General features: G+C 34.8%; 1 protein-coding gene across 12 annotated transcripts in view; it reads right to left on the bottom strand.

The window, feature by feature from the left end:
- KTN1 (kinectin 1) overlaps nt 1–21,541 on the bottom strand; it is a 118,436-nt gene that overhangs the window by 28,195 nt on the left and 68,700 nt on the right. For 8 of the 12 annotated variants that reach the window (XM_060004512.1, XM_060004511.1, XM_060004506.1 and 5 more), the window contains 19 exons: nt 20,268–20,434; nt 19,783–19,851; nt 18,335–18,372; nt 17,569–17,659; nt 17,119–17,187; nt 16,365–16,402; nt 16,140–16,221; nt 15,248–15,316; nt 8,773–8,807; nt 8,264–8,354; nt 7,532–7,600; nt 6,875–6,912; nt 6,107–6,197; nt 5,889–5,957; nt 4,753–4,790; nt 3,874–3,964; nt 3,729–3,797; nt 3,219–3,256; nt 1,787–1,877 (listed from right to left, as the gene is read on the bottom strand). In XM_060004512.1, coding sequence (XP_059860495.1) covers nt 1,787–1,877; nt 3,219–3,256; nt 3,729–3,797; nt 3,874–3,964; nt 4,753–4,790; nt 5,889–5,957; nt 6,107–6,197; nt 6,875–6,912; nt 7,532–7,600; nt 8,264–8,354; nt 8,773–8,807; nt 15,248–15,316; nt 16,140–16,221; nt 16,365–16,402; nt 17,119–17,187; nt 17,569–17,659; nt 18,335–18,372; nt 19,783–19,851; nt 20,268–20,434 — 1,343 coding nt within the window. The remainder of the gene's footprint in view (nt 1–1,786; nt 1,878–3,218; nt 3,257–3,728; nt 3,798–3,873; nt 3,965–4,752; nt 4,791–5,888; nt 5,958–6,106; nt 6,198–6,874; nt 6,913–7,531; nt 7,601–8,263; nt 8,355–8,772; nt 8,808–15,247; nt 15,317–16,139; nt 16,222–16,364; nt 16,403–17,118; nt 17,188–17,568; nt 17,660–18,334; nt 18,373–19,782; nt 19,852–20,267; nt 20,435–21,541) is intronic. The other 4 variants (XM_060004509.1, XM_060004505.1, XM_060004514.1 and 1 more) reach the window with 1 other exon arrangement.

The raw sequence follows: 21,541 nt of genomic DNA on the forward strand, positions 1-21,541 counted from the left end.
CGCGTACCGCAAAAAAAAAAAATTATAAAATTAGAATAATTCAATTATTCAGTACTAGCCTGGGAGTGGGTATGTCTCAATGGAAGAAAACAGGATCCAGAAACAGACCCAAACACATGTCAGAATTTACTACAGGGTGACACCTCAGATCAGTAGGGCAAGTCCTACTGGTATTTTGGGCCGTATTTTCTTTATTATGGGGGCTGCCCACATACTGTAAGATGTTCAGCAGCATCCACAGCCTCCATTTACTGGATGCAGTAGCACCCCTCCGCCAGCTGTGATAACCAAAAATGTCTCCAAATATTGCTAAATGTTCCAGGCAGGGGACAGAGCCACTGCAGTCAAGTAATAATCGATTATTTAATAATGTGGCTAGTCTTTTATTTTTTTTAAGGTTGAAATGCTATTCTTATAACTTACTCCAATAAATTACATGTGAATAAAACATCTAAGCAAAAAAAATAAATTATAAACATAGTATTAGAAGAAAACACGTGAAAACATTTTTATGATCATAGAATCAGAGATAACTTTCATTTCAAGACTTCAAACTCAGCAAACTACTTAACATTTCAGTACATAAAAATTTCCAAAGCGGGGGGGGGGGGGGGGGGGGGCAGGAATTAAGTCGAAAGAAAAACTAAAATAAATCACCTCACATGACAAGAAGGCTAACTTCCCTTACTATGTTAAAAGGATCTTATAAATTAATAAGAAAAAGTCAACCCAGAGGGGAAAATGTAGGAAAAATTACAGGCCAATTCATACACAAATGATGAGTGCTTAACTTCTCTATCAAATAAAAATTACAATAATCTGACCATCTTTCAAGCATAATATCAAATGTTTTCATCTTCATCCGTGTTGAAGAGGATGAAAAGGAAATGGCTCTCTGTTGGAGACTGTAATTTAGTTGTTGTAGTCTGGTTGTTTAATTTAGTGCAATTTAGTTTAGTTGTAATTTAGTCTGTTGGAGAGTATAAATTAGTAAAAACACTTTGGAGGACAATTTAGCATTATATGACAAAATTTAAAATGAACCTACTTGGGAAGGAAAGGGAATGTGACAGAACCAACCCTTGGAGCATGAAATGTGAGCACAAGTATCTGAGACAGTGCAGACATCTAAAATTTCCTATTACTTCAAAACAATGTTTTGTAAGGACTTTCAATACTAACTACATGAAGATGAAGAGATACTATTTTCTATTTTAACTATCACTTTCAAGAAGGAAAAAACCCCTCTGCATAAAATCCAAAATCTCACTTGTAGGAATTATAAATACAGATATAGTATAGTAGCATAAGTATTGAAAATGTGTGTGTAAGGATATTCACCATAGAACTGTTGTAACAGGAAACGCAACTCTAAATAATGTAAGTATCCATAAACCAGGACTGGTTGTATAAATGATAATACAATCATACAAAAGAATACCATGAAGCCATTCAACGTTAAAGATAAAAATGTGCTTATGTGGAAGGACCTCAAAAACATTATTAATTGGGTGGGGGGAGCAAAATACAAAATTGTGTATGATTAAATACAATATGTTTAAAAACTATTAAGTACACACACACACACACACACATTTTATGCATGGGCGCTTGCTCAAAAGATATATAAATAATTGATAGTAGTTATCTCTGAGGAATGAGACCCAGTATCTGGGTAGGAGGGAATGTCATTTTGCATTCAATTTTCTTTTGCAGTAGTTAAAATTGTTTTCAAACATGCAAAGACAGTAACTCACATGATAATTTTAAGTATAAACATATTTACCTGTAACAGCTTTGTTTTTCTAGAAAGATCACTCTCCCTTTCTTTTACCACAGTTTCTAATCTCTTCATTTCATTTTCCTTTTCTTTTAACCTAGAATTTTTACAAAGACGTTATATTTAGTTAGGTGAATCGGTGGAGCACAGGAGAATTTTAGGACAGTAAAACTTTTTTTTATAATACTGTAATGATGGATACATGTCATCATACATTGGTCAAAAGCCCCTAGAATGTACAAAAGGCGTGAACACTAATGGATACTATGGACTTTAGTTAATAGCAATATATTGATTTGCTTCATCAGTTGTAACAAATTACCACGCAAATGCAAGATGTAAATAAGAAGAAAAATGGGGAAGGAGGGTATATAGAAAGTCTCTGTACTGCTCTCTCAATTCTGTAAACCTAAAAAAGCCTCCCCAAATATTATATTAATTTTCTTTAATGTGAGGTAGAAATAAATCTAAAATCATACTTTAATGATCTATATACCTACTACAAATAGGCCTCAAACGTCTCTAAGCTTTCTATTAGCAAATGATAGAAAAGCACCTTGACAGTTATATAATGCCCATAAGATAAACAGTTAGTTGTACATATGAGCAATCTTAGTGCCAATAAAGACATCTCCTTTTTCTCCATAAAGATAATGACCTAATAAATATCTTCAATATCTTACTTTTTTAAAGATACAGTTTCAAAGGGCCACTTCTTAAACATCAATAAAGACTGATGAGATTACATCAAAGGAAAAATCTCTTAAAAGTAATTGATAGAAGGCCAAAACAATGAAGTACAGATACCTTTCTTACCACTGTAGACTAATTTAGTTTAAGAAAACAGACTTCATAGGATAAAAATTGTCTAGGATAACATCTATTAAGACTGATACCTCCTATGCTCATCAGATTCAGTATTTTTACTAATCGGCACAGCATTAACTGATACAACAACAGATACTATTTTCCCCCAAAGGCAAGTTACTTTTATAGAAAGATTCAATATTCATTATCAAGATTATGGCTAAGATTATCTTCTGGTTAATTCAGAGATGTTATTCTTTCAAATACTAAAAATGATTTTGATTTGAAATAAATTTAACCTCTCTTTATAATAATTACATACTTCATTTAGAAAGAGAGAGAGAGAGAGAGAAAACTTAAATAAAACCAACCAGTCTATATTAGCAGAAAGAGCATCTCAGAAAATGCATTTGAAGGATTTGGAAAAGATAAAGTCTCCAGGTATCAGAAAGCATTCGAAAGGCCTCTGTTTTATTATACCAAACAGAGATTTAACTTATTTGCCCCTGGACTATAATTCCTACTTAACAAGAAAGTTAATAACTTAGAAGAAGCTCATCATAATATTCAAGGACAGTCTAGAAAATATTGAGAAGTTCCTCTTTAAAATGCTGGCTAAAAGTATACTTACACAATCTCAAGTTCTTCAAATCGTGAGGCAGAACATGCCTAAGAAACAGATTCACATTTTTAATTATAACATGAAAAAGATCAGGTTCTACAATATATTATCTATAGAATCACTCACCAGTAAAATAAAAACACAATTATATGTGGTAAATTTAAGATTGGGCCATTCATAAAACAAAGAATGGATTTTCTTTATTTAACTTAATTGTTAATATCCATTTGTTAAAGGATTACAGATTAATACACCAATTAAACACAGACTTAAAAATGAGAATAAGAGTCCATCTGAAAAAGTAAGGAGAGGAAATTCTTTCAGACTTAGGTTGACAAATGAGGCAGTAGTAGACTTGACAGGGATAAAAGTTATTTTATCAACAACAAAACAACGATACAACAGTAATTTTTATGGCAAAAAACTCAGAGAATATATTAACTTCTTTGCTTCCTAGTACAGTAAAATAAAGATTCCTCATGTTTTATAAAATATGCTGGTAATCTGTTTATACTATACCTCTCGCAAGTTATGTTGTGCTACCTCCTGAACGTGAGCTTTCAAAGATTCATTTTCTTCTTGAAGATCCTGAAGAAGAATAAGTCTAAATAAAAGTGATATTCAAGTATAAAAAAGGTGTTTACTATTGTTTTTAACTTCTCACCTGTAACCATTTCCCTTTATTGGCTAGGTCTTTCTCCTTCTCTTCTAAAACAGTCTTCATGGTATTCATCTGTTCCTCCTTTCCTTTTAATCTAACAATAAGTTAAGAACTATCAGTGAAAATGTTACATGACTAAACAAAGTAAAAATACTGGAGACTGGAAAAGCGTATTTTAGGTTGTACTCATAACCCGAACTGATTAAATAAACTAAAAAATTAATATTTCAAGTATAAAGGCATATAAGATTTTGGAGATATCAAATTAAGCAGTAGCTCTACTCCCACCCCTTAACACCCTGTTTAAGTCAATACCAGCAAATTTAGCTTATCACAACTAGTTTGGGTATGAAATATATAACCAGTTTCACAGTGGCTATTAAAATGGGCAAAGAGCAACATTGTCAGTTGAAGGTCACATTCAGATTATAAAGCAGAAAAATAAGACTTCCACTCTATCCCCATTCCCATCAAAAAACCTATAGGTTAAATCCTAATGAAAAATTTAAGACTTTGAGGCCTTTGTGAGATATAATTTGATGGGGTTTTTTTGTTTGTTTGTTTGTTTGTTTTGAGGTATGTGGGCCTCTCACTGTTGTGGCCTCTCCCGTTGCGGAGCAACAGGCTCCGGACACGCAGGCTCAGCGGCCACGGCTCACGGGCCTAGCCGCTCCGCGGCATGTGGGATCTTCCCGGACCAGGGCACGAACCCGTGTCCCCTGCATCGGCAGGCGGACTCTCAACCACTGTGCCACCAGGGAAGCCCGATGTTCTTTAAAATATTACTTGAAATCAAATAAAAAGGAGCTACAATTTTCATTATAATTATGTTTAACTTGTGGAAGAGAGATATTAAAGGGAAATGAGGCAAATGGTACTTACAAGTTCTGAAGTTCTTGAACTTGAGAAGTGATAGATAACTAAAATATAAAGAAAGAAGCAGAAAAAAAGCAATTCATAATCCTTTCAGTTTACCTTAATAGGCTTTATGGTAAACCTTAAAATGTGCACACTTCAAATTACAAAGACCTAGCCAAAACAGAGATGACTTGATTTCACCTTCTCGACTCCAATGACAGTAAGAGTAATAAATTAAAAATGGGGGGGGGTGGGTAGAAGAGACAAGGAATATGGTTATGAATAAGTCTAAACAATGTGATACTTTTTTAAATTGTGAAAATTAGAATATTAACTGTCCACATACCTCCCTATCTTGTCAAAGCGCTTTTTCTTCCCACTCTTCAAGGCCAACTACTCAACAGTACTCTATATTGTCCTTTAATCTCCTCTTCTTACCATACACAGTTCAATAGTACCTTTCATTCCCCACTGCCTTCTCACAGTCCCTTCAGATCTTGGCTTAGATGTCAGTTCCTCAGAAGGAGACCTTCCTGAACTCTCAGTCTATATTAGGAATTTAATCTTTTCCTCATACCCTATTTCATTCAACACATCTCCAACCACTAACATAGTACTTTGATAAGCAGGAGGAACTGAATAAATATTGAATGAATCTGTTGGTTGGATGAATGAATGAATCATCTCTTCCATGCAATCTCACCACTTTTTTCAATCAAACCTTATCAGATTATATTCACCAAAACCACCCATCTATTTCCAGTAACCACATCTACCTCTGAAATCCCCCAATGAAATCTGTACTTTATTCTATAGGCAAAGGTTGAGCAATACGTATTCTATAACAAAATGTTTTGGAACATGCAGTCAAAAAAAAAAAAAGGTTTACCAAAGTGTTTTTTTTTTTTAAGTTGGCAAACTAAAATGAAACATTAATAAAGAAAACTTTCCAGAAAAAAACTTTAAACAGTTAAAAGATATGTTGATTAAAATATTAAAACATTTTCTCAAATCAGGCAAAAATAATAAAAAAGCACATAACCCAATATACTTACAGCACACTACTAAAAGTTTTCTTCTGAGTAACAGAAAAAAACCAAATAGTTCATTAATACACATACACTAATGAATCTGTCATGCTATGGCTCTGGGATTTTTACCTGTTGAGCCTTTTCAAGCTGGATATTTCCTATTTCTTCTTTTAGAGCCTCTATTTCCTGTTTCAAATCCTTGACAATGACAAAACAGACAAGATTGGACAATGGAAACACAGAAATTGACATAAAATGCAATGTACAGACAAACACATGAAATTAAATGGTATTCACTAAAGTTGATAAACAAAAAAGCAAAACATAAGTTTTCTCTCTCTCAATACCTGAATAGTTTTCTCCTTATTAGCAACTTTGAGAAGTTCAGCTTCCAGAAGCTCTTCCACAGACTTGATCTTTCCATCTTTTTCATGGATCCTTAGATAAAGAAATGCATTATTAAACTTCGGGAGAAATCATCAAGATCCACCAACTAAGATATAAAAATAGTACCAAATCATTAATAGGCTCACCAAATCAACTCTTCCCATTTTAAGTAAAAGAGCAACCATATTTTGCAGACAGAAGGGAAAAAAAATACTTAAAGCTCTTCCTAAATGAGAATTAAGCAGTAACTACCAGATGGCTGAAGCCTATGCACGCAAGGAGAAGCTGGTGACATGTTTCCAAAGTGCACAGGGAATATAAGATTTGCACCCCAAAGAATACTAAGGAGAACTGAGTTCCTCTCAACAATATAGGTTTCTGGGCTCTGAAAGCTATGGCAAAACTTACATACAATTATGGTATTAAACTTTATAGACACTTCAAGAAAACAACACATACAAGGAACTGATCTCTATCCAATATAACCTGTTCATTAACAGTTCCTAGTGCAGAAACAGAAAATTAACAATTTGATGCCACAAGTTAATAAATGGAGTCAATCATGGAAACTGATTTTTTAACAACTGCACTGGGAAAGCACAGCTAAGTCTCCTTATTCCAGCAATGAAAACTCCTAGCCATCTTAATTGCACAATAAAACAAGATTTATGAGCACTAATAAAACTGGACCAAAAGAAAAAGACCAGTTTAATAATGTCATTACTTACACTTTCTTAAGTTCTTCAACTAGAGATGCAAAGGAAACCTAGAAATAGGAAGGTATCCTACTTGGTAATTTGCTCAAAATATAAATGGGTCATAAATAGAAAAGTATGTTGTTCTTTAAATTTTCCACTACACCAAAACCCCGGAAAAGTAAACCTGGGAAGTAATTCTTTCTAGATTTTTTTAAATGTCATAATTATGAAAATGAAAAGCACTTTGAAAGTAAGCAGCTTTAAAGCTACTTATGGTAAGTGTAGGTCAAAAGAAAAACCAATAGATAAATATTAAAATTATTGACTCAATGATTCTAACCAGATAAGGAGAAAATAGGAAATTTCCTAACTTCAGGTAACCTCTTTTACTATTATTTAGAGTCTTACTTTATATATGTATACTCAAAACCTTTTATCACTATAGTAACAAGCAATGACATCCTACCTAGAATACTCTATCCAGTGCCTGGCATAAAGTAAGCATTTAATAAATTGCAGCTTCTATTACTGATAATCAAGTCACCAATCATTCACAGATTAAAACTATAATTGACAAATTCCATGTTGGAGAAGGGAGGAACAAAAAAAAGGCTTGCTGCTATATTTGATAACAGGTTTGCCCAACGTTTAAAAGAGAATGGTTGCAGGATCTACTAAATATATTACCTGATCATTTTGCTTGGCCTTTAAGTCTTGAACTTCTTTTGTCAGAGATGAATTTTCTGTTCTTATTGCCTTTTTCAAAGACACATAAGCACAACATACTTTTATTTTCTGAAAAAACAGCTAGCTTCTCATTTTTCTCTAGCTGCTTCTTTTCCTCTCTGAAGGCCCAGAAATCTCAGTTGCTCTATATGTCTACAATTCTGCAAATGGACTTTAATTCAATTAACCTCACAAGTATTTCTACTTATGTTTCCACAACCTGAAAACCACACAGTCAAGTCACTTCTCTCCCTAAAATCAAATACACCTTTTACCTTATTTCTTCCAGCAATCCTATCCAAATTAAGTTAGTTAAGGCTAATGATAATCATAAAATAAAACTGCATTCTCTCCATTCTATGGCCTCCAATACTATTTCATGAACTTATCAAGTCCACTAGTTATTCTTGTAACTAGTTGTTGTTTGGTTATAATTCGGGCATGAGTGGAGGTGGGGGAGCATCTATTACAAACCATAACAATAATATCTACATCATTAAGGCAGTGAATGCTATAGGTAACTACACATTTTTGTATTTATAATAAAATCTTAAATTTAATGAAAAAGGACATCATATAAATTCATAAAATGTGGGTAACTAAAAGGTATGGGAAAAATATTACACATTACAGTAGAACCGCTTCATGTTCACTGAATAATCGTAAGGAAAACAAATATACAAAATTCTTTACATTCAGTTCTTCCTCTTTAGTGGCCACCTGAATAAGTCCAGTTTCAAGTAATTCTTCTACAGTCTTCAACTTCTCATCTTTTTCTTGAATGCTGAAATTATAAATTTAAAACACATGTATGAACTATTTTTCAAAGAAAACAATATGATTTCTAAATAAATATTTTACATGGATCAACTCCTATGCCCATTTTTCCTTCTAAACTTTCAATTCTAGAAAGGTTTCTAAGGATCTTTGGTCATGGTCCAAGGGTAGTCCCTCTTTACCAAAAACTAAACTGTATTCAAGTAATGCATGCTTACATGCTAGCCTAAACAAGTAAATCATGGCCACACATGACACCCACAAACTTAATGTGATTCCAAATCAATCAATAGTACACCACTCTCTTCCATTATGAAGTACAAAGAGAATTTTAAGAATTTAGATTAATATAGTTAATAATTCTGCTATCTCACACTTGGTAGAAATGAGTCATTAAAATATTTTTAAAAAATTTAATCTCTTACCATCTTTCCATTTGTTCCAAAACATCTTTATTAGGCTAAAATAAAATCACCAAAAAAGAAAAAAAAAAAAGATTAATTTTACCAAGTCTGCATGAGGTAAAACTACTTCAGAAATAGAATTCTATTAGTATTAATTAGATCCAAAATTTAGGAAGATGATCCATGTTTGAAGACTGCTAATAGTTAAAGAATTACTGAATTCAGAAAACACAAGACAGGGGCGTCCCTGATGGTGCAGTGGTTAAGAATCTGCCTGCCAATGCAGGGGACACAGGTTGAGCCCTGGTCCGTGAAGACCCCATATGCCGTGGAGCAACTAACTGTGGCCGTGTGCCACAACTACTGAGCCCACGTGCCTAGAGCCCGTGCTCTGCAACGAGAAGCCACCGCAATAAGAAGCCCGCACACCGCAACAAAGAGTAGCCCCCGACTGCCACAACTAGAGAAAGTCTGTGTGCAGCAATGAAGACCCAACGCAGGCAAAAATTTAAAAAAATAAAATAAATAAATTTATAAAAAAAAGAAAAGAAAACACAGGACAGAAAAGACGAGGCTACACACAAGACACAGAAAAAGATGAAGTATAAAATGGGCTGGCAAAAATGAACTAGTCCCTTGTAAGTTTTTAATTACTATAAAAGAAATATTAAGGATAAGCAGAGAATTTGCTCCTCCTTTACATTAATTCTTCAAATCTAAAATTCCAAGGCTCTAAGGCCTTGCAGGCCAAGAAGGAGGCTTTGTTCCTTTTTTTTTTTTTAAAAAGTAACATATAAGGCAAGTGCACAAATCCTGTGTACAATTCAATGAATTTTTAACATGTAGATTTCACATAACCAACACCTAAGCCAATATACAGAATGTTTTAAAATTGATTGTAGGTACTTCCCTGGTGGCGCAGTGATTAAGAATCCACCTGCTAATGCAGGGGACACTGGTTCAATCCCTGGTCCAAGAAGATCCCACATGCCACAGAGCAACTAAACCTGCGAGCCACAACTACTGAGCCCGTGTGCCACAACTACTGAAGCCCACGCACCTAGAGCCTGTGCTCTGCAATGAGAGAAGCCACGGCAATGAGAAGCCTGCACACCGCAAAGAAGAGTAGCCCCCACTCACTGCAACTAAACAAAAGCCCACGCGCAGCAACGAAGACCCAATGCAGCCAAAAATAGTTAAATAAATAAATTTATAAGAGTAAAAAATAAAATAAAACTGATTGTGAAGTGCAGAAGCAACACAAGAACGTATTCTCCTTGCTACATTAAAACATGACATGTGAGCTGATCCCAACCATTCACCCATCCTTCTAGCATCCCGCCCATACACTTTACAAAGTCCTCAGTGTTATATTTACTATGTGTCCAGAAGCAAGGTTTCCCCCTCAGCATTCCTAGGTCTTCAGGCAGCTAAGCAACCTGACAAAACAGGTTTGGGGTCTTTTTCCCTTCAACATTCTCTTCTACCCATACCATTCCCTACCTGCTTTCTCCTAATTTTGTTGGTTTCATAATTTTTTTTCCAATTTTATTACAACAATTTTTCACAAATACTATTAATTTTTCCATTACCAAATCCAAGTCATAAGATTCCACTTTCAACGTATTTCTAAAAATTAACCCCCTTTTCTTCAGTGTCTTAGGTTAGATCCTCAGCTTTACTCATCTTAAATATCACAATACCCTAATTCTTCTCCCTGTCTCTAGAGTTCATAAGGACTATACCGTGAGAGGTACAGAACTTCCGAATGGGAAAAAAAAACTTTCCTACCATCAGAAAGGACATAGGAGCTGTCAAAAGTACATTAAATCATGTTTATAAATTGTGAAAAATAAATCATGCAGTAAGTTTATAAATCTTTCATCAAGATGGCTTTCGTCCATTTTTTTTAATAAATTTTTTAATTGTATTATTTTATTTTATTTATTTTGGCCTTGTTAGGTCTTCATTGCTGTGCGCATGCTTTTTCTCTGATTGTGGCAAGTGGGGGCTACTCTTCATTGGGTGCGCAGGCTTCTCACCGCAGTGGCTTCTCTCGTTGTGGAGCACGGGCTGTAGGCACATGGGCTTCAGTAGTTGTGGCACGTGGGCTCAGTAGTTGTGGCTCACGGGCTCTAGAGTGCAGGCTCAGTAGTTGTGGTGCACGGGCTTAGCTGGTCCGTGGCACGTGGGATCTTCCTGGACCAGGGCTTGAACCCGTGTCCCCTGCATTGGCAGGCGGATTCTTAACCACTGCACCACCAGGGAAGTCCTGTCCATCTTTATTTTTGATGCATGTCCCACATAAAAACAATACAAAGTAGGTGACTATGTATGGTGACAGACATTAACTAGACTTACTGTGATCATTTCACAGTAACACAAATATAGAATCATTATGTTGCACACTTGAAATTAACATGTCAATTGTATCTCAATTTTTTAAAAAAGACCACACTATTAAGTCCTAGTTATATGCAACTTGATCATTTAGTTGTATTACACCTTTAGTACTGCATACTTCACTACCACATAAATTCAAACACCTCATGGTTACCAGAATGATCCAACTAAAATACTAGACAAAATGCTGATTCATTCTTTCAACATCCTTCAGTAGCATACCACATTCTAGATCAAGCTCATGGTCCTTACACAGCCTACAAAGTCCTTCATGATTAGGCCCTAGCAAATCTTTCTCTTCCCCTTAATACCTCATACTTTGCACTTCCACAATATGCCAATATGCTCTGAATATGCCAATTTGGCCACACTACCATGACTTTTAACACTGTATCCCCTCAGTTTGGATTGCCCCATAGCTGTCAGCAAATTCTTGGCTATTTTTCAAAATCAGGTTTAGCTGTCCCCTCTCTGTGGCACCTCTTACTCTCCTTCAGATAGAATTATCTCTTCCTCTAAACCTGTACACACAGTTTAAAATTTTTTCAAAAAAAGAATTTTATTCATCACACTTTTTCTGCGTGTACACCTAATTCCACACTAAACCACATTCTTGGGGCAAGAACCAAGTCTCATTCATCTCTGTAGCCTTAGCATTGCAGCATAGTACCTAGCATACTCTCCATTAGTAAAAATTTAATGGACTCAATATCCTTTAACAAGGTTACAGTTTAACAAGTACTCTTGGTCAATTGCTCACTGAATGTTCAATTGCATGAAATCGACCCAACTTAGTTATCTATCCAATATTTTACCTTTATACATTATTAACCTAATCCAATCCAATTTTCTCCTCCGTGGATGACTTTCAAAACTACATCATACAACAATGAATTATTCTGCAATAAAACAGAACCAGGCTGCAGGGCAAAAGAAAAAAACTTCCTACTGCTACAGTTTTCGCTTAATAATCTTTATCTTTGAATCTTAAAAAACTACTAGTAAAAAGTCATGCTGTTCCTTTGCTAAAAAGTCAAGATGCTCAAAAAAAAATAAGACACCTCAGGACCTTCCCCCACGAAAAGTATTATTTTATTCTGAAGAAATGAGATCTTAGTAACTGATTTATTTCTTTGATCTATCCATAGGCCTACATCCAAATGGAGTCTTCTCTTCTCTAGTATATAAACAGGTTACCTTACCTGATATTTGCTGTCTTTCTGCTTCCTACACCTAAAGAAACAACAAAAACTTGGCACCATTATTGGTTTGTGCTTCAATAAGCTCAAGTTTTTCCTCCAGGATAAAAATCCATGGAGCAAAGAGACAGAATTTTTTTTACATAACTAAACTGTTCATCTCTCAACTGTCACTTGGAATTCTGACTGCTGGGTAGGAAGGGGTTAAAGAAAGGTGGAAATGAAAGAAATTCAAATTATGCTAATCTTTATCTCTTCCTTCACTAGCAGTGGCAATAAAAATGACCAGAGGAGGGCTTCCCTGGTGGCGCAGTGGTTGAGAGTCTGCCTGCCGATGCAGCGCGGTTTGTGCCCTGGTCCAGGAGGGTCCCACATGCCGCGGAGCAGCTGGGCCCGTGAGCCATGGCCGCTGAGCCTGCAGGTCCGGAGCCTGTGCTCCACAGCAGGAGAGGCCACAACAGTGAGATGCCCGCGTACCACAAAAAAAAAAAAAAAAAAGACCAGAGGAAAAACCAAAGAGCTGGTTCTCTGGTCTGCTAAGATCAGAGAGAGAAGTCACAATGACAACCAAAAACATAACATCACAGTCATATGCTTTCTAGACTATTTAAAAAAAAAAAAAAAAGCTTTCGGAACAAGGAGGAAAAATTCTAAGAATTACCAAAGAGCAAATCTTAAAAGATGAGTTTCTCCTCTTATCAAATAATTCTTTTAAATAAATTTTAAAATGTGGCTACGAAATTATGTTCTGTGGACTGTTCTTCATAAAACTATTCTTCATAAAAAAAGAATCCATCTCACGCTAAAAGTTATGTTAACAGAATATTTAAAAATACACAGAAGCTTTATAGTAGACAGAAGGCTGATTCAGTAAGAAAGAAATTAAAACACAAGATCCTGTTGTATAACACAGGGAATTACACTCAATATCCTGTAATACACCATAATGGAAAAGAATATGAGAAAGAATATATATATATATAAATCACTTTACTGTACACCAGAAACACAACTGTAAATCAACTATACTTCAATAAAAAAAATTTTTTTTAATAAAATACAATTCAACACCCCCCCCCCAAAATAAAGAAACTAGAGAAAACTAGGTAATTCTTAGGCTATCATGTTACCTTAAGGGGAAAAAAAAAAAATTAAGGCTAATGGTTTTACTCTTGTCTAATGATGAAGAATATCATTTTTAGTATACAATAGAAGTGAAAAGAAAAGATCCAGGTACTCTGTTTAAAACTAAGAATTACCATCACCTTTAATACTGCAATTCTAGGGTAGATTCAGAAATTTCTAGGCATTTATTTTACCTCCCATGAAGTGAATTTTAGAAAGTTTAAAACTTTATATATTGAAATAGGTGTTCCAGAATCTCTGACAACCAACTCAAAAAAAGGACTACATTCTGCTTTTCTGGGTAAGAATTAACACAGCCAAAAAATATCTATCATATTTTATCTAATCCAAGTCACCAATGTTGCATCTCACAACTGGTAAAATGTTTACATAACACTAAAAATTAAAGATGCCTCCAATTAAACTGTAACCGGAGACTAAGATACATCCAGACTTCAGAGATAATAAACTGAGGAGAAAAAAGTTCTTACAGTTGATGAAATATCTTATCTGTTAAAAGCTGTATAACAACAAAAGGAAATAGGAATAAGATTTAAGAATAAAACTTAAATATCATTTGAGCATTACACTGGCATGAAGTCATGTCCACACACTAAACATCATTTGTTCAGCATTTTCTCCTCTATTACCTTTAGTTTGAACGGGTAAAGCATATACAAAGTTTATGCAAAGCACTTAAATACCATATTTGTGGGGGAGGAAAACAAATAATGGATTAATTCTTGACAAGTAAACAGATGTTCACAAAATACTTCTAAAATACTTCCACAACATTTGGCACAGCTACTTACACCAATTCAATACCTGCACAGATGTGGATTTTAAAATAAAAAAGAAAGCATGCATCTGCTAAAGGAAGTGCTATATCATTTGCAATAACTTACACTTCAGCTTCTAATAAAATGTGTCAAAATTTAACAGTAGTAGAGAAACATGCCTTCATTTTAATGTGTCATATAATATGAAGTGTTTCTAGAATATTTTTAAAAACTGGAATTCGAAGAATTATTTAGAAGAGTATGAAGGCAACTCTTAGGAACAGCCACAGAACAGACATCACCTGGGGCTCGAGTTTATGGAGCCATGCTTATTCAGGCTGCTACAGTTTTGATGGCTTGCTATAAATACAGAAAGAAGTATGATGGCAATAGAGGGTGGAGATGAGTTGGAAAAAAATATTCTAAAGGAAAGGAATTAAGGCTTAAGATGCCTGCTATATGCAAAGCACTAGGCTACTCAACTATACATAAACTCCCCAATTTAAATCTAACAAGCTTATAATGTAAATAAAATCCCAATGTAGGAGACCTGGAATGAGAGGTCTTAGAAAGGTTAAGCAATTTGATCAACATCACTGCTTTTAAGTGCTGGTAGTAGGTTTCAAACCCATTCTCTTTTTAAGAATCCACACTGCTTTACAGAAAAAAGTGAGGCTCCAAAAGTCTGACTATTATCCTGAGAGCCAAATGCATCAAAATGACTTAAAGAAATTATTTTTATGCATCCTATTAAACTTTTTTTTTTTTTGGAAAATGCTATAAACAGCATTAGCTTCTTCTCAGGAAGAGAAATTAAATTTTCCTTAATTTAGAGACTTGATTAGCACAAGATGACTAGAAATGCAATTAAAAGACATATCTACACTTAAACAAAATTTCTAAAAATGAACGAGTTGATTACTACTTAAGAAGAATCAGACCTTGTTATCTATCAGATATTTCTAACTTATAATTCATGAAAAGCCTTACCTGTTCAGAAACAAGAGTCTGTAGCTTCTGAACTTCTAATTGTAATGCTTTCTTTTGGTCATTTAGAATCTAAAAGAAAGAATCTCAATTTACTGTTTTATTAAGAAAAGGTAACAAAGCAACCATCTGAATTTTCTTTAAAAATCAAAGCCATATTACTGTTAAGTACTTATAAAGTGACAGGTGAATTATATACTGACCTAAGAATGCAAATCTCATGAGGCTCCATTTTTCAGTTTCAATGAACATTATTTCCAGAGAACAGGAATACAGTAATAGTATAATGTACATATACAATGATCTATAAAAAGTTGTTTCTACTGAGCCCCCCAATTCAGTCATGTGATTTATCCCAAACACTGTTAACACTGTGCTTAGAACCCTTACACGTGTATTTCAAAGAGTTTAATCGTTTGTGCCAATGAATTCTGGGAAACCCTGCTTTCGTAAGTGAGTACTTACAGGATTCCTATTAAGCAAAAAAAAAAAAAAATTAAAATTAAAAAAAAAAAAGCAAATCTTACTGCATGCAGAGATGTACCCTGGCAATCAGAATGCTTTACAATAATCCTCAAGCTGTTTGGCCATGACCAGAAACTAGCACTACACCAACAATGGAGGCAAATAAAACCATCTCAAACTACCAAATGAAAACTGTAAAGAAAAGGTTGGGGCAAAACAAGTATCAAAAGTCTACTATAAAAACAGGTAAGTCAAAATAATCAAAGCAAAAAGTCTATGATAAAATTGTTCGTAGAAGTCCCCAAATAAACTATAGAAACACTGTTTCAGAGTGATCACATATAAAAAAGTAGTATTTCTACATTCACTTCAACTGAAAATTACACAAGTTTGTTCAAAGAAAGCTGAGTTGACAAGTTTAATTACACACCTTAAATTCTTCCATTTTGTTTGAAATTTCACATTGTAGCTGCTCTTCAAGCAGTCTTATTTTATCATCCTTAACGTGAATACTATGAGAAAAAAAATACTTCATATATACAGAAAGCTTACATAAATTATGTGCACAACTATCAGTTATAAGCAGCAATGTCTTCTGTAATTACACTGGAATATAAATGTATGAATGGCCCATGTACAGCAATACTTTAATCACCTTTTTTGCATCTTCTCCAGTTCATGTGCAGCAGCAGCCTGTTAGAAATGAGAATTGTATCATTTCTCAGGAAGTACTCAAACCTATTCTTTTACTTATTTTTACATATTAAAGTTATATTTTCATATATTTAGAGTAAATAGTTAAATCAACAGCATACATTACAGTAATATTTTTCGCTGTCCAGTATTTTGTACTTCTTACTGTTCAACTTTTATCCTAGTTTAAGGTATATCCTTTTCTGATTAAATGGCAGAAGGCTAAAACAAGTCAGCACATCATAAGTGTTATAACTGAGTTCTCTGATAAAGTGATCAATTTCTTGGATCAAACATTAATTTCAACATGAATATAGTAACATTTAGGTGAGTTGTGAGAGTCATGGTCAAACAGAAGAGGGTTTGGGGCTTCCCTGGTGGCGCAGTGGTTGAGAGTCCACCTGCCAATGCAGGGGACACAGGTTCGTGCCCCGGTCCGGGAAGATCCCACATGCCGCGGAGCGGCTGGGCCCATGAGCCATGGCCGCTGAGCCTGTGCTCCGCAAGGGGAGAGGCCACAACAGTAAGAGGCCCGCGTACCAGAAAAAAAAAAAAAAAAACAGAAGAGGGTTTTAACAACACACCATGCAGCCAAACACAAGTAACCATTATGTTTACTATCTACATAAGTAAAACTAAGGTTTGCAATACCAATGAAAATAAGTGTCAACAAACTGTAATTCTAAGGTACATGCTTAAAAGCAATAAAGATCTACCTGTTCATTTGCCAGGGCCTGTAATTTTTGCACTTCAGCTTTTAATAAGAAATTCATATTCTGTATATCCTAGAACAAGAAGGAAAAATAGTATTAAAAGTATTTAATATTAAATTTGAAGTTTTGTAATGTATCTCTTCTACCTAAGCAAAGGTCTCAAAGCAAACGTCTCAAATTACAATTTCTTAAGTCAGAAAGAAAACCATCAACTTCTGTTATTTAACATATTTCCCAAATTATTATGAATAATAAATATCATGTGAGAAAAGGCCTTTGAACTTCTCTTAGAGGGCTAAAGAGGATTTTGTAGTTTAGAAAAGAGGTAAGACACTTTTCAAATGAATTCTATCTAGAGTATTTTCCAGTCTTCACAGACACTCATACTAATTACAAGATCAGGGTAATTCAATGACTATAAAATACTGTAGCCATTTATAAGAATTACTGTACCTTAAGTTCCTCCTCTTTACTTGCTAAGTGATCATGTTCATTTGCTAAAGAATCTTCAGTCTGTTTTATCTGCTTATCCTTTTCTGCAATCCTTTAACAGAAAATAGATTTGTATATTCAATAAACATTTAGAAGTCAAGTCACAAATCAAAGGATTAGAAGCCTCAAATACGGTCATCCTTACTTAAGTAGTTTTTCACATAACCATACCTTCCATTTCTACAGACCATATCAGTTTAGTAGTAACTGTCACAGGCATTACTACAACTCCCTAAAATACATACCCCTATTTTAAAACTTGAGGTCAAAGAAGTTAAGTAATTTAAGCTCACAAGCCTGGCAATCTGAAAAAAAGATTCCAGGTCTTCTGAATTTAAGTGATCCATGTCTACGCAAATTATACAATACACACCAAAAAAAAGAACTTCATTTTGGACATACCACCACATAGTTAGATACAGAGTAGCTACAACTACTTATTAGACACAAAAACTAACTTCCACTAATCTCAAATCACAATAATCTCTTCCACATAACTGCTAAAGCCCAAAGGGAAAAAAGCTTCCCCAACTCTTTTTATGACAAAGACATAAAAACATAGAATACATAATGCTTAGGGGTAGAAGAGCAAAAGCTGCTCCAAATCTACTTGAGAGTATTTTTTGAACAAGTTAGAACGTAAAGTCAATCATAAGTGTAGAATCTAACAGCTATCAGTTAGTGGTGACTAAGCAATTTTAAGAGAAATATAGAAAGGCAGGCTTACACTTTATGTAACTCTTCTGCTAGAGCTGAAGCGGATGTCTAAGAAAGAGAAACAGTGTCAACATAAAAGCCCTTAAGAGGAAGTTTTAAAGTTGTACAATAATCATCACAATAAAGCTTTAAAAATTAAAAGAAATAAATGTATATAAAGTTAAGGAAGTATCTGGCTCATGATGAATGTTCACTAAATAACAGCTAATATTCTGAAAGTAAATTTGATCAATAACAGCCAGTATTAGGGAATTATACACATCATAAGACATTTTTAATAAAGTAAGTTGACAGGTCTGAAAACTATGTAACTGCCAAGCAACACATAAATAGGAAAAACAGCAGCAAAGGCTATTTTTCATTCATGTGCTTCTTTTCCTTAGTAACAATTTCTAATAATGAAATGATACCATTCAAGATTAAGATAACAAGTCGTTTGGTAATGCTCGTGTTTATCTTTACTTTTCAAAAGGTACTTATAGCATTCTCTAAATATTAAGTTTCTGATAAATTTTCTATAACTTAAGATCTCAATCCAATTTGAGTTAATAATTTACATACACACATACATCCATATACACACACCCTTTCCTATATTACATAATTCTTTCCCAATTAATTTTAGACTATAGTTTCTACAAAGAGAACAATTAGAAAAGAAAAAAATGGTTGCAACCTCAAAGTTTTGGGATTTTCAACTTGCCTGAACGTTACAAACAACTTTTTAATGTTAAAACCACTTTTTGCACAGAAAATGACTTCTATTCTAAGCTACTACTTTTCCTACAAACAACTTTTAGAAGTTTAAAGTTGAAGAACTGAAACTGAAATTCACAGTATGCATATTATGGAAACAAGCTAAGTACTTGCAAGTTTCTTCTCTTCTTAATGTTTTATTATTTATATTCTAAAGGCTATGTATCTATATCTATCTATCTACCTATTTATCATGTTACATAAGAATGATGCCAAAGATTAACAGGTTTTACAATACCACCTAGAAAACTCTGGAAGGTTTCACACTCAAACTATACTGAATTATAAATTTAAAAATGATTCTTTGGCATATATAACCTGAGAGCTATGGTTAACATACTGCTAACACCTGAGGGTATACAAAGTTTTCCCTTATGGCTAGTCAATATTTAGTGAATACTTCTAAAACATAAACTATGATTCTTGACACCTGTTTTCTGACAGGATGGTAATCAACATTTTTTTCCTCCTAAAGTTAAAAACTCTCTAACCCACCTTCCCATTAGATTTGGATTTCTTCCGTAGTGTTTTCTTACAGCACTATACGTAATTATCAGAGTGCTTAGCACTTAGGATCATCCAGTTGATTCATTGACTAGTCACCCAACTACTAATCCAGTACGCAGCACTCAACAGGCACTCAGATTATTTACACAGCTAGGAAGCCATTAGTAATGACAAGCAATAAGAAAGCACCATTACCTGGGCTGCTATCTGGGAATGGAATTGTTGAATTTGAGCTTTTAAAGCCTCATTCTGCTCCAAAATATCCTTTCATAAAGAGCAACCAAAAAGGAGAGGGAAAAGTGTTCTGTTAAATATACCAATGTATATGAACAAAATGAGTTACAGGTACATCTGTTTACCTTTAAAAAGGCACTCTTAGATTCCAAAAGGCGTCATTTTAAACAATGATTAGGCGTTCTATTCTGAGAGCTAATTTACAAAGCAGAAATTAAGAATACATTGTACTCTTCCTAATCTAATGCAAAAAAGCATAAGACTGTGGGTAAAGGCATCTTTGAGCACATATTCAGATCATATTGTGACAACTGCTTGAAGATTAAATTAGAATTATTCATCCGCACTCCAGAATTAGGATAAGATAGGCTACCCTCTCTCTTCTACACAAGACACATCCAACCACTGCCCGTCTTTATTTTTTTTAAAGAGGGAAAATTAGATACCTGAACTTGCATTTGTAGAGACTCTTCTTTGTTCACCCTTTTTTGCTCCGATTCCATTAACTGCATTAGCCTTTGCTCCAACTGTTGTTTTGATACCAAGGTATCTGTAAGCTTACTATGCAGACTCTGTACTTCATTTTCTTTGGCCACAAATTTACTCTGTAAATCTAACAAAACATTGCATTTTATAAAGGTCTCTTCCTTGGCCTGGTTACTGCTACTCGTCGTTAGTGTAGGCACTGCCTCCTCTAGAATGCTCTCCTTGAATCTCTCCTCTGCTTCCTGCATATGGCTCCCTTGAGCAGTCTATGCTTACCTTTTTCACAGCACCTGCCACGCTGTACTAATTCACTTCCTCTCCCAGAGAGTGAGCTTTTTGAGATCAGAGATTGCCTTTTCCCTATACCCAGAGCTGTACCCAAGGCTTGGCACAAAATACATAATCAATAAATGTGTTAAATGAATGGTACATGGATGTTTAAAACTCTTATATCATTTCTCGCAAGCATTCTTTATTTCCCCAAAGATGCTTTAGTAAGTTATTTAGTGAAAAAAATCAGAGGAAACCAAAGGTCTAAAGAGCCAAAACTCTGTATGATCTAGCCTTGTGTTTGGAACTATATTTTACTAGCTCTCCACCATTTTCATGGGAGGAAGGGGAGTAGTGGAAACATAGATAAAACACACTAATACAAGCTCCATTATTTCCTAAATGAATTCATCGAATTAAGAGTAAATAGTGAAAGTTAGCATTTAAGTAGGCAGTTTTAAGTCAACTACTTGGGGACTTCCCTGGTGGTGCAGTGGTTAAGAATCGCCGGGGACACGGGTTCGATCCCTGGTCTGGGAAGATCCCACATGCCGTGGGGCAACTAAGCCCATATGCCACAACTATTGAGCCCACGCACCACAGCTACCGAAGCCCGCGCGCCCTAGAGCCCGCACGCTGCAACTACTGAAGCCTGTGCACTCTAGGGTCCACGCACCACAACTACTGAGCCCGCATGCTGCGACTACTGAAGCCCGCACGCCTAGAGCCCGTGTTCCGCAACAAGAGAAGCCACCACAATGAGAAGCTCGCGCACCGCAATGAAGAGTAGCCCCGAAAAAAAAAAAAAAAGAGTAGCCCCGCTTGCTGCAACTAGAGAAAGCCTGTGTGCAGCAACGAAGACCCAACGCAGCCAAAAAAAATTAAGTCAACTACTTGGAATGATAATGCTCTTGCTGTTTTTCCCTTCACAATATAGGAATGAGTCCTTCTTAGAAAAAAAAAA

Source organism: Delphinus delphis, chromosome 2, assembly GCF_949987515.2.
Source record: "Delphinus delphis chromosome 2, mDelDel1.2, whole genome shotgun sequence".
Taxonomy (NCBI): domain Eukaryota; kingdom Metazoa; phylum Chordata; class Mammalia; order Artiodactyla; family Delphinidae; genus Delphinus; species Delphinus delphis.